General features: G+C 43.1%; 1 protein-coding gene across 1 annotated transcript in view; it reads right to left on the reverse strand.

Moving 5' to 3' along the window:
• The window catches only part of efnb3b (ephrin-B3b), a 116,095-nt gene that overhangs the window by 53,859 nt on the left and 47,805 nt on the right, over window positions 1-14,431 (reverse strand). The window contains exon 2 of the mRNA XM_015946264.3: window positions 3,536-3,825. Within this exon, the coding sequence (XP_015801750.1) occupies window positions 3,536-3,825 (290 nt within the window). The remainder of the gene's footprint in view (window positions 1-3,535; window positions 3,826-14,431) is intronic.

Genomic DNA, 14,431 nt, shown 5'->3' on the forward strand with positions numbered 1-14,431 from the left:
ACTTCTTAATTAAAAGAGATAACCCCAAGGCTGCTGCATACGTCGCCGCCTTTACATGCATGCACAAACACCTCCTCTAACGGAGCGGAGTCCAGAGTGTGTACTGTGATTCTCACCGACGTGGACGGTTAGCAAACGGCAGGACGGTGGCTGTAAAATCACAGCTGGAAAAACTGTAATTAATGACCTTACAGCCACAGCGACACCAGGGACTTCGCACGGTTCTATATTAATGACACAATCAGCTGATCACTGTACATGAGATGTTATCAGCAGCTCATCTCACCTCCTCACCTCTCAGATGCATGTGTGTGAGGCACTGAGCATGTGCAACCTTCTGCTGCAATTGATTGTGCTGAAGCTGTCGATCGATTAGTCTGGTCTGTGAGTACAGAGATAAAGGTGTTTCTGTCTCAGGACTCCTGATTGGCAGCTCAGAGTCCGTGAACAAAAAGGAAAGAAGGTGAACTTTAGCGTTTTGCTCCAAATGAGGCAGTTTCCTTGGCCAGGTTTAAGTTCTGGGATGTGTGAAATGAGGACTGTTTGAGCTTCTCCATACATGTCCATTAGAACCTAAAGACCACAAGTAGTAAATATTTTTCACCGGTCTTTCTGATTTAAACCACTTTAGACAGAAATGACTGATGTTATATTCTATTTAGAGTGAATAAGCTCTGATTCCGGTTTTGAAAGCCAATACTGGTGTGCAGCTATCCTGCTGATTTAAAAAATAAATGTTTTTATTTGTGGAAAGGGCTCTCTTGGTTTCCAGGGCTGCTGGAGTTCTGCTTAGTTTGCCTACTTTGACTCCTAACACTCTTTATCTTTGGTTTTTAGACGGGATTAACCGATTTGTAAACCTGGACCGATACCTGATATTAAAACTGTTGCCGACCACCTATGTTCTATGTATTTCCCTACTCTTGTAAAAGCGACCACACTAACTATATTGCATCCTTGCTTCATTTTAATAACTATCCTGTGTTGCATCAATATCACGGTCACATGACCAACACCCTCCCCTCCCCCACCTGAAACACTAATGGAAACAATATGGAATTAAACACCAGCGGTCATCAACAGCCCAGTTTTATTTATTGGACCAAAGCAATGAGCTAAGAATGACTAACACTGGCCAGTGTTAATGACCATATATGGTGCGTCCCAAGTATTTGTCATTTTCAAACAAATCCTTCCACGTTGTTTTTCACTTGTTTGCATAAATCGCTGCAGCTGTTTTAATGTGAATGTTTTCTTTGTCTGCTACGAAAACTCTAGTGTCTCTTTCCTGTTACGCAGCCTGTGTGCCAGGCTGTAACACGCAGGAACGCAACGTTCTCCAAGTATGTAATCCCTGTCCTTGAGAGCCCCATTCTGAAGGTTTTAAGAGTTTCTCTGCTCCAACACGCCTGAACTGAATGGATCTGCTTCTGCAGAACTTAGAGACATGTCAAAAATGGTTTTCATCCAATGATTTGGGGGTGTTGGAGGAGGAAAACAACTAAAAACTGCAGGATTGTTGTTCTACATGACCAGAATTGTACATAATGAGCCAATCAAACTGTTCGGTATCAACTTTTTTACGAAATCCGATACATCAACATAGTTTAACTGATCGTTTTTGATATCAATGTAAATCAATATCGATTTAAAAAAAACTAACTAATTTTAAATAGCCAACATCACATAAAGTATCTCCTATTTACGCACAATTAAACCTTTAACGTTATCTGTGCAAGATTTGACAACTACTTCGATTTCAGATAGGCCATTTGTGTCAAACAAACAAAAGAATCTAATACGAAACTGCGGATCTGTCATATTTTGACATTTTGAGTGAGAGGAGAAGTAGCTGAAGAGTTTGATGACTAACATGTACATGATATGTAAACGTTGTGTTGCTAAAGGAGTAAAAACCGATTCCGATCATTTCCTTCGTTACATTTTGATGCAAACATCAGCCGATGATAACTGTAGGCTGATAAAATCAGACTTTACCAGATGCAGCTTGTGCAGGACGGCTGCAGGACCCGTGAGCATTGTTGTAAAACCTACACACGGTACTGAAAGTATATTGGAGTTTTTAAACCAAACGGTGCAGTAAGGGAATTTAAATCAGCGGTTAAATGCAGCTGTCTGACGCCAGACTTTATGTAGCCTGTAAGTGCCGGTTTGTTGCAGAAGGCAGTTGTGGTTCTGCCGTTGAAGGTGTGTGTCACTGAAGAATCAGCCCACATTCATCCTCATTCCTCTGCGTTTGGTTGAACGGGCAAAAAACTGATTTCACCAACAAATTCTTGCATAAGAGAGCCGACGGAGCTGCAGCAGTGCATCCACTCACATCTAATCTGAGCATCAAACCACTGAATCTGAATTAGATGACTTTAGATTTGAATCTGCGTTCTATAAATAAATGTATTTCTCCTTTGCAGCTACGAGGACTGATAGAGGCCGAGTGCACCAGAAACCGACAAATATGGAACACAAAGGGACCCAGCAGACTATGAGGGATCTGATATTCTCTTTGTTTATTTCTACGTCCTTCCCAGCTTCCTCCTCCTCTTCCTCCTCTTCCCCCTGACTATCGTTTTTAGGGTTTTTCCCCCCCGAAAAAAAGGAAACCAAAAGAGATTCTGCACACCTGATTGCATAAAGCTTGCAGGTGCGTGGGCAGGGAGCAGTGGGAATCAAACAGGGTCTCTCTCTTTGTCTATCCCGCTCAGTCTCCCACTCCTGAGGTGTTTTTACAGCGCCTGTTTGTATTGGAAACTTGTGGGCGGTGTGTGTGTGTGTGTGTGTGTGTGTGTGTGTGTGTGTGTGTGTGTGTGTGTGTGTGTGTGTGTGTGTGTGTGTGTGTGTGTGTGTGTGTGTGTGTGTTGAGTTGTATGGTTCATTTGCGAGTGCTAAATGCTCTTGGCTCTCGTCCTGTGTTTAAGAAAAACAACCCCCAGGTTTTGGGTTGGCGCGACCTTTCCTTGCAGATGGTTCCGTCCGATACACCGCCGGAGCCCGGCTGGTCTCGATGACCTCATCGGGTTTTCGAACAGCACAACTCCAAACAAACCTTTTCAGTAAACCAAAACAAGCCGTGCCTTGCCATTTGCGGTCACCGCAAAGCTGACGGTGACGATAAACAGACCCGAGGCGTTCACCGCAGCTGTGCAGGACAAAGACCTGACAAAGGCGATGCCAGATCCCACACAAGTGGCTAATTTAGAGCCATTTTGGGAAAGAGAAGGTCCTGAAATCTCCAGATTTCCACTTGGTCATCTGGTGGTTTTCTTGTGGTGTGTCCCGTATTTGTGTGCAGACCAGATTACAACTCGAAGCTAACTACCATAAACACACCCGCCCAATCAGTGTCTCCATTGCTGGAATAAACAAACACACTTAGGCACAATCAGAAATCAACCAAGCAATCATAACACCACCCCACCCCCACCCCCCGTCTCAATCTGCACCCTGCAATAAGGCTCAGCGACCCACCCACAACCACTCCAGACTCCCTCCCCTCCCCTCGAGTTCCCCCACTCACCGATGATGTAGTAGTCGTGCATGCTCTTGAACTCGTGTCCCCAGAGGTTCGGGGAGAACTCCTGGAACTTGATGGTGAAGCGGCGCTCACGCATGGGCTCGTCGCACGTGAGCACGATGTTGGGTGCCCCCTTCACCTCGCAGCGGTCAGCTTGCTCCCGTGAAGACACCAGGTAGAGCTTGTAGAACTCGTACTCTGGTGTGGACCTGGCAGTGTCCAGCGGGGGACAGATGAGGTCCAGCCGGTCCCCGATCTGAGGGTAAAGAACGTAGCCCTTGTCGTCCCTAAACCTGGAGGAAGAACATAAAACAGAAATCAGTCATGGGAGTCGGGGAGGCTGGGTTTGTTAATTAAAGTCTTTATGAGCCAGTTCAGAGCCACCTGTCCTGACTCCTGCTGGAGCAACAGATGGGTCCTTTAGCTCTCTCACTGCTCACACTTCCTTATTTGTTTTCCTCATGGAGAACAGGTGTCTATACCATGGAAGAGCTGCTCAGTCAGCAGCACAGATATGATAATGTGCATAGAGAGATAAACACTGGGAGGCAATAAAAGTATTCTGTTTTGTCCTGATCATGGAAAATGTAAAAATTGACAAAAGGACAAAACAGAAAGCTTTTTGGTCCGTAACGACTTCTCTGAATCTGGGGAGGTTTGAGTTTTGAATGCTGGAAAACTGGAAACACAAAATCACATTGAAGTAGAACGAGCAAAACTTTTGTAATTTAGTCCCAAAAAGTTTCCATTACGTCTCAAATTGTTTGCTATGAAGTCTCCAACTAGGGCTGGGCGATATGGCCTAAAGTCATTAACACGGTATATCGAGGAGTTCACCTCGATAACGGTTAATGAACGATAACTACATGCATGGGCAGAAACAAAAGCTGTCCACTAGATGGGGCTGTCAGAGATATTACGTTGAGTCGTGTTGCCGCATGACTCCAGGTGGTACTGCTTCTTAAAGGGACATGAACGTCGTCAACCTCCACTCGTTTTTTTCTTTTTCGATATTATCAAATTTATTGACGTGGGATTTTATTTTTCGGTTGGTGTCAGAAATTTCAAAAACAATAAATTTTCTATTTATGTCCCAGCCCTATCTCCAACCCTTGCCAAATTTTTCAACCATGTTCAGGGGGCATTCGTCCCTCTTATTTTGGGAGCATAATTAAGGATCGGTCCATAAGCATGGCCTTTAGGTAGGGAATACCCTGTGGAATGCTTAGGACATCTCAGAAACAGTTTTCCTGCAACAGCCCAGTGGGAAACTGGTTTAAGTGGGAGCAGACAAGAATGCTGGACAAGAGACAGCATTATTAGCATTCTTTTCCTTTCTTCTGGACACTAAAATCATTTTTGGTCAGTTTGACAATTAAAACAAAAAAACTCAAGATCGTGACTTGTTTCAAAAACTAGATAATAGTTTTACTTGAGCACATCTGCTAATCGTATGTTTGCTTTAACATTATTCAGCTCTATTACTATGTGAGAACATTCCCCATTCTGAGCAAATAGATTTCTAATAAAGACTTCTGCTGCATACGTAGGTGTGAATATCTGCCCAGAATAACTGTTGAGATCAAAACAGCAGTTCAAAGCACTTACAGCTTTTTCTAACTTTCATTCTTTGCAAAGAACATCTTCTCTCTGAGCTGATTTACTTTTTATTTATTTATTTATTTATTTTTGCAGTGTTTATATTTAGAAGGGAGAGCTGAGGCATGTCCATAGAGGAAGAAAAACAGGCAGACAACTACCTCAGCAGAACAAAGAACCAGGCTGTCAATGCCCAATCTCAGGTATGTACAGTTAATTAGTTTGGAAATGAGCCGTCCTCAGTGCACGTCGTGCACTTCTGGATGGAGCATGAAGTGTTTGTTTGTTTGGCGATTGACTCCGATTATCTACAGACTTAAATTTAGGCTTGACTGGAACATTAATAAGAGTTTTATTTTTTTATTTTTGTCCTTAAAACTCACTTTTGAGGGTTTTTTTTAATAAAGATTTAAACAAAAACATGCTAGATTTGTGACTCACATTGCCTGTGCAGCTTTTTTTTATTTTCTAGAGCTGAAAACACATAAAACACAATCATAAAAAGGGCAAAAACTGAACAAATGACTCAGACTGTGTCATCTAGCTGACAACACAAGGGCACCTCTTACTGAGATGGTCAAATGTAGAGTTATGAACTGAGCTCTGTGAATATTCTGATTTTACTAAATCTACTAAGTCCAAACACATGTTGTGACTTGATCTCAATTTAAAATAAATGTTTACACAGACAGGAATGAGGAGTTATGGTCATCAAAGTCCATACGTAGGGCGTTGAGATTTATTTTTCTGTGTTTTGTATTTTTACAGAATATTGAGTGACATTCTGATGTGGAAGTAGGAGCAAGTTCTTTCTGCCTGTTTTACCTCCGCCTCAGATGCTGTTTTCTGTTTCCAACAAATCCTCAAAAACACCCAGGAGTCACAGCGCAAAAACCATAATTAATTATTCTCTCTGTTCCACTGTCAGAGTATCAAAAATAAACAAAACCAGATCACAAAGCACACAAAGACAATGAGGGATGTTGTACAACGGCTCCGTCAAAAGAGACAAATGGCACCAGTAAGCGGGAGATGACAAGTGTTGTTTGTTAAATTGAAAAAATAAATGGTCTCACCTTTTAGTGAGGATTGTCAGGAATATTTCACAATTTTGTCATTTATCAACGCATTTAAGCATAATAATTTTTTCACATGCTGTACACCTCTTATCAGTGTCAGCTGTAAAAACTGCAGGCATAATTCAGTAATTTTATTTAGCTCCTAGATAAAATGGCACTGTGTAATTTTAAAGAAAATAAGCTAAAAAAAATGAAGCAGAAACATGTTATGTTAGCTTCTGGCGCTTACGCTACACCCAATTCAAGTTAAGGTTTTCCCAAGAGTTGACTAGTTTAAAAAATGGTGTTGAGAATGTATAAGCTCAGAAGTTGGGGAAACAAATCTCCAAAAATAATCAAGTAGAGCTGTTTTAGCTAGCAAGGACTGATTAGCTCTTTAACTGGTGCTCTCTGAGTAAATTAGCTTAAATGTAACTTACTAAAACATTTTCAGCATCTGATTATTGCTCAGCTGCTCACAATTAGAGGAACATGAGTACAACTACATGTTGGAACAGTTTAAAAATGCAAGAACAGACAAAGCTAACATGCTAGAGGCTATCTTAGGTGTGTTCTTGCTGTGCGTTATTTCTAATTCCATGTAAAAAAGAACGACAACATGGAATGCTAGAGGCTAGCTCAAATCTTGGCCCTTTTCTGCTTGAGCTAACTCATGGTTCTAAGGCTTTTCCACTAGTAACAGGCACATGGCTGCTGCACTTTTTTGTGATTCCAAGCGTGACTGTCATGTTCTGTGTCCCTCTGGTCCAGCTCCCTCCTGTTCTCACTCCAGGTTCTCCTCCTGTGTCTCTTTGTTCCCCAGCTCTGCTCTAGGCTTCCCTCATGTTTCCTCCCAGTCACTCCCTGGTAGTTTATTTTGTATTAATCCTCCTCATCCCTCTAGTTATTAGCTGTTTATATTTGCCCTTAGTCTTTAGGTTTAGTTATTCAGTGTTTTATAGGTTATGTTTAACTTCCCTCCTGCTTAGTTCTTTCCCCCATTTAGTTTATTGATGCCACCTGTCTTCCCTCTAGATTTCGCTCCTCACACCTGTCACCTGTTCCCCTGATTGCCTCCCTCTCTGTTTAAAAGCCCTGTCTTGTCCCTCAGTGTTTGTCGGTCCATTGTTGTTGTCGGCGTGTTTTGTTCCCCCGTCTAAAACCTGAGACTACTGCTCGTTTAATGACTCACTTGTTGGTATTTTCTGGATACCTGGCTTGACTTCCTGTCCGTCGTTTTTGGATAAACTCCCAAAATAAAGGATTCTACCTTTTTTCACTTACTCCTGCCTCATTTCATCTGGTGCTCTGCACATTGGGTCCTACTCCTGCTCTGAACCTGACAGTGACTGAGCCGGACCAAAGATGCAACAATAGAAGATTGTAGATTACTCATTGGTTAACACCGATGACACGTCCTCAGCGGTTGTGATGTGTTTGTGTTTTTGTATTGTGCACAGATCACATGGTTTCTTGAAGATCACATGGTTTCTTGACATTTTGTCAAAGCTCCTCGAAGAAGAAGCGGAAGTGTCGTCAAGAAACCAAAGACGAGAGGTTGCCTTCATTTGAACCCCTTTAGCATATTGTAAATTCTTGAAGGTCATTAGCAGCAGAACGTAGCAGTTAATAGCTAGCAATGATAAGTTTGTAAAACAGTGTTTACGTGAACTAATGAGGCCTGTTCGCTCATTTGGACATTTTTGCTACTAGAACTGCTTAAATGCAACAAACGGGACTTTGTTATTACCCAAAACTACTTAAATGGTTGAAACTGTAAAGAAACACCTAACTTCTTGTTTGACCCACGTTTCCCGCCACATCACAAAAGTTACTTCTACCTACTTAGCTAGCAGGCCTCCCAAGTTCAGATGTGAGCTTTATCAGACCTGCGGGGTTCTCTGAAGGAGAACTTGAGAAGACAGACGAAATGGAAGAGCCGTGGCTCAGACGGGCCCCAAGGCCCGCTGGGAAGCCACTGTTCCACTTCTCATTACGCAGGTCACCCGGGGTTATCAGGCCATACTTGGACTGGAGAGGCAGGCGCTCAGCTTCACTCAACACTTATAAACACAGACATATCTCTCCTTCCTGCTGGCTTCAGACTGGCACTCGCGCCATTTATAGAGTATGAAATGTAAACATGGTGGTAGATCCTGAGGCTTCTGTAGCCAAGCCTACACAGGACCAAAAAAAAAATCAGTTTAACATGTAGGCTACAGAAGCACAGGCCCAAACAAATGCCCTTGTGTTGCACACAAAAGGTTTGCCTAAGCACATCCGCCCACGTCCAAACACACAGGTTCAGCTGTCTCTAAACACAAGCAACAAAATCAACTGACACACACACTTTTATAAAAACAAGAGCCGTTTCTGCTTCCTGCATGACGCATTGTGTGAGTTTTATCTGATGGTATCCTGAGTCACAGCCGAACGGCACTGCAGAAAGCCAAAGCAAACATACTCGTGGGGCATGTGCTGAGAGGTAAAACGCCACTGGGTAACTTGGAAATCAAAGACGGTGAGGAAGAGGGAAAAATCACTGAAGTGAGGAGAAACACTTGTTACTGGGGTTAAATATGTGCCGAACACCTGAAAGGCATCGGAGGTATCAATCTGAGTGGCAGAACTCAATTTCATGATAGTCTCCTTGTTCAGAGAGTGAGATTTAGTGAGTTAGCCCGGGTTAACCCACCTGTTGTGTGTGTGTGTGTGTGTGTGTGTGTGCGTGTGTGTGTGTGTGTGTGTGTGCGCAGATATGTGGAGTTCTTTCAACAGGATGGGAGTCGGAGACCTTGTCCCTATCTCATAAAGTGCTAGAGGAAGGAAAACATCATGGATTTATCTCGGAACTCACACTTTCCCTCCCTTTGACAGCGCCAACCCACCCAGATTGAAACCGAGCATCCAGAATGCTAACGTCACATCACCTGTGCTCCTTTTCCTCACCAAACTGGATGAATTAAGTCCGGTCTGGTCGGAACGTGGAGGCTAGTTTTTGAGTCTAGGGAAGCTTGGAGATGCAGCTAAGTTTTAAAACTCGCTCCTATTAAAAAGAAAAAGAAAGATGAATCAGAGAGAAGAAGTGAACCTCTAAACTCTTTTATGGAGTTTCTTCTAAAACCTGATCTAAATAAATCGTCCCATTGAGAAGCAGCCTTGAGCAACTTTACTCTCTCCCTTTACGGCGCTTCTCTTAAGGCCCTTTTCTCTCTCGCAGCGTCTGGAGCTGTCCTCCCTCCTCGCTCTGTCTCCCCTTCCCTTTTTCTCATCCGTTAACAATAGAGCCATTCATGTGGCCACACTTTGAAACATGGCGTGGGAGGTTGGAGGGGGCCAGAGGTGACACCGAGGGGGGAGAGGAAAAAGGGGTGGTGGAGGTGGAGGAAGAGGAGATGGAGGGGGTGTGCTTTCAAGCCTTTTCTTCTCGGAGCTCTTTCATGAGGGCAGAAACATCATTTTCTCAACCCGAGCATCGCCCCACCGCCACCCTGAAAGACTCAAGTGTCAGTCTCCCTGACCCCACCCCCAACCTTTCACACCTCCTCCTCCACCATTCCTCCCTCACCTCCCAAAGACCTCAAAACTTCCATCATGTGTGATCAAGTTCAATTCTCCAGCAACAAAGTCTGCCTTTTTCTCTTCCTCTATCTCCCGTGCATCTGTGTGTTTGTCCTCCTCTCTCCTCCGGATCGGACAGCTCCAACATTTCCCAGATTCCTCAGCAGCAACCTGAGCCGTGTCCAGCCCAAAGCCGGGCGCACAGGTGCGTCCAGGTGAAGGGGGTGTGTGTGTGTGATTGTAACGTCTGTGTGAAGACGGGAGTTTGATGGGAAGACAGAGTGTTGGGAGCGCGAGCTCCGAGAAGAAAAGTGATGATGCATCAAAGCTAACCGCGCCAGTCCATCTTCCTCTTCTTTATGGAATGTCCTCAAGATCCAGAAAAAGGTCAATCTAGTTGTCTTTGATTCAGCTTGCACAGAGACTAAACCAAGTTGTGTAAAAGTGGTGTCAAAGTTGAACAGCAGAGGTGGATCTAGAATGTTTTGATTGGGGGGCAAATGAGGCTAGGACTGGTGGCAACACTGGACCTCCTGATTATGGTAGGTGGAAAAATCTTTTATGTAAACGGGGTCAACAAAATTTCCACTAAAACCCTTTAAAACTCTTTCTTCTGTCATCATTTATTTTCTAAGAAAACTAAGATAATAGAGTGTAACCTTCGACCACAAAAAACCACAAATAAAAATGAAAAACTTGGGTTCCCACGCTATGCAGCATACTGTAATGGACAGACATACTATGTAATAGAACTTAAAATACTCCATAGGACTAATGTCAGCCATTTTAGGAAAACTTAAGGCTGGTCTATCCAAAGTGAGGTGCGGGGGCCACTTAAGGCCCTTGGAGGGATTCTGTAAGGCCCACAATTGCATTTCTAGAATAATACATATTGTCAGTTCAGCAGGATTGTGATGTAGAATAATGCTTTCTAACATTTTTATGATCAGATTTTTACACATGTGCATTTTTAAACCTATTTTCATTAAATGAAAATAATCACCATAAAATCATTTTTGTCTTTTTTAAATTAAATGTCATGTTTTTGTTTCCCACAAGGACTGTTGACGTGATTATTTTGACCCACGATTATGGAAAAGTATGAAGATTCTGGGCTTAAGGTTTATTTTGAGGACATAAAAGTGGGCGGGGCAGCAGGGGGAGCAAGACCCTACACCCCCTCCATTCTTAGCCCCCCTGTGGATCCGCCCCTGCTGTACAAAAGTTAGAACTCTGAATCATTTCTACACAAAAGACAAGAAAATGCTGGGATCTAAAATCTCTTTACTCAAAATGGGTCAAAATCCTGATAAATATTGGGCTCCTCCACCATCTGACGGGGGTGAGACATCCATCTAACCTGGTGTGAGTGGGAAGCATAGGGCCGACCTGTTAGACAGAAAATATGATGGCGGTTTTGGTTTCTGTGGCGGTGGGGGGAGATTAATAGTGGGCCCCGACGCATAAAGCTGTCTGCTCTAATCTCATGGTATACACAGCATAATCACACACACGGAGGCCCAGAGCGACCTCCTCCATCTCCACTCCCCGTTTTAATGTACACACCCTGTCAAACGCACGGCGGGGGAGAACGCACGCTGAAAAAGCAGCAAACCGAATGGCCACATGTGCCACGAGACACGCTCACTCCCGCTGAGACGCAGCACCTGCAGGCCATGGAGTCACCATCCTCAGCAAAACCACACGGCCGCGTTCTTTTCCACAGAAACGTCCACTCTGATCATCTGATGGCTCGACGGCACCACAACTCACTTTTATCCAAACAAGCTTTCATAAAACTCGTGTTCTTGCCTAGAGCCAGACGAATGGCTGCTCAGGTACGAAAGATTGAGAAGATGTAAAATTATCTCACTCCACTTTCAGACTTTTTAAGGAAAATATTGTTCCAAGTCTGAGTGCTGGATTAAATCACCCTTTTTTTTTGGTTTTAAAGCGGGGGCACCCACACAGAGAGGTGGCTATCCATTTCAGCTCCTCTGTTGGAGCAATCAGTAGCTCCAATCTGCCGTGCGGCTCAGAAACGCCAACAGTCTATAATGTAAAACACACGCTCTAGTGTATATAAAACATAAATCGCTCAATTTGTCTCCAACACCGGATTTTTCTGTACACGCGGTGTTCCCATCGCTCCGGCCCGCTCTGACAGCCTTTTCTCTCCGTCTGATAAAAGATTCAGGAGCTTTTAAATTTTACTCGTGTTTTGCTCTTTTTCATCCTGACCTCGTCTTTGATCAGGCTCGGGCCTGAAAGGAGCGTTCTCGGTGAAGCTGTCAGACGCAGGTTCAACTCCAGACCTTGCATCAAAAGTGATTTTACAATCTGAAGGTGTGAGGTCATTTAGAGACTGTGTTCATGCAGCAGAACAAAAAACAACATTTACCACGACTGAAGAGGAGGACGTTTCTTACTTTGTGTAGTTAAATAGTAAGATCTAAATTCATTATTCGCTGTACAGTATTACTGTTGCCTTGCAGTGAAACAGTTGCAGGTTTGAATCCCAGGTGAGTGTTGTGAATTATTATAAGAGCAGGGGGGGGGGGGGGGGGTATTAATGCTAGTAACAAATAGAAATGACTATTATGTTAGTTCATGGAAATGTTGAATTTGAATGTTCACCAAGGACATATTATTTAATTTGATTATTTAGTGTTATGAGACAGTATTTCTGATTTGAAATTAGTTAAGAGGCTCAGTATTGTGTAATCTTTAAAACTTCATTACCCATGAGACTTAGCGTGTTCCCAGAAGGCTTAACGAGAAAAACCAGGAGGTAGAGAAAAAACTGGCGCTGAGAGCAGACATGTGACTTTCCTGTAAGGTGTTCTAATTCACTAAAGTTCGAGTTCAGCAAGACAAAGTCTCGTCTCATTCTTTATTTTGAAGAAGCTCGGTTGAGCTACAAAAGTGAGTGAATTTAGCATGTTCTACCCACGCATGCTTGGTCCAGGATCTCCTCCAACAGACCAAAACATTCATGGTAAGTTAAATGGAGACTCTGATGCGCCTTTCCTAGCAGTACCTACTGACTACGTGTTCATTAATAATGTGTCTGTGGTTGTCGCCCCTTCTCTAGTACTTGCTCAACGCGGTTCTGATCTCGCCGAGCCAAAAACATCAGAGACTGTTGGTCACTGACTGGCTATAGGGAGGGAGTCACTGGTTTCTCCAGAGTTTCATGTCTCACTGCTCAAAGCCTTTTCCGAGTCTCTTAATTCTGGAGTCTGACAAAAGTCTACGGACCATGTCCTCCATTATTGCGAAGTTGCATACAGATTATCTCGTGCTTCTTTTTGTGTCGAACAGATCAGACTCTGGGGACCACCCACTAGAGCTGTTTCTCATTTCTGATTAAACAAAACAAAGTGGTGGATTAATTGTCCCTAGGTGTGTGCGATTAGCTGAGTGTCTCTGTGATGGACTGGAGACCAGGGACAGCCGGATCGCAGCATCAGCTCCCTGTGACCCTACTGAGGAATACGTTGCTCAGCCAATGAGACGAGAATTTCCTAACTCCGCACCAGCTGATCACAGAACAAAGGACTTCTGCGACAGCGCAAACCCCGTCGGATGGTTTTAAAATATCCATAATCATTATTACTGTCTTCATTAAAGAACCATATACCCTGGAGTGGAGCAGCAGAAAGTGGTCCTAGACTGTGTGTATGGAGCTGCAGAGAGATGGAGGCCCATTTGTAAGAGATGGAGAATGGTTGGGCTGAGACACGGGGTGGGGGGTGTAATGTAAATTGATGAGAGCTCGAGTCTCTCTAGAAGCCATGGCCCAGATACCTCCGAACATTTCTACTATGGATGAACACGCTGGGATGGATGTGAGGGGAACGAGAGCTCCATCCAGGAATGTTTGTTTAGGATCTAAACAGAATACTGGTTGTTCTTCCTTTAATATTCCATCTCCAACTTCAAAGCTTCTGGATCTTTTTCAACTGTTCAACGATTAAAGGTTACAGCTAATCCTCGGATTTACAACAAAACCTAACTTTTGCTGAGGTCAAGTGAGGAGATTAATAATAATAATGCACAAGAACAGTCATGACTTTATACCAGCTGATGGAGCAGAGATGCCATATGTTAAATATCTCAATTTTTGAAGCATCTCTGAATAAAGCTCAGAGGTTAGATTAAACAGATGTCTCTTAAAATGAAGCATCAATAAAATCTGCATTAGACACATGTCTGATATCCAGTAAATGTTTGAAACGAGATAAATAAACATCAGAATAAGACGACCAACCCAGGAGGGGATGATGACAGCAAACATGTACGCACATTAACCAAATAGGACAAAGTAAAAACTAAATTAAATTACCCTTAAATAAAAATGTGTTTTTTTCTATCGTTGCTACCACATAGGGCCTCCTTAGACCCCAAATCTGTTTGTTACATTTTTGTATAGGTTGAAATTTTTATTTCCCCAGCTATTTCTGATTAGTCATACCCCATAAACATAAAAACAAGCGTTGCTTTTGAATATTTAGCTTCTTAACAAATGTAAATAGTGAAATGTTCTTATTCTAAATAACTAAAAACTATTTAAAAATCAAGATGATGGAAACATGTCTCTCTCCAGTCCCTCCTCCCTGATGAGGAAGTGTTTCTCCAAGCACTCACTATTTGGCACAATGGAGTGCTACACTTTGCT

This window comes from Nothobranchius furzeri, chromosome 2 (genome assembly GCF_043380555.1).
Source record: "Nothobranchius furzeri strain GRZ-AD chromosome 2, NfurGRZ-RIMD1, whole genome shotgun sequence".
Lineage (NCBI taxonomy): Eukaryota > Metazoa > Chordata > Actinopteri > Cyprinodontiformes > Nothobranchiidae > Nothobranchius > Nothobranchius furzeri.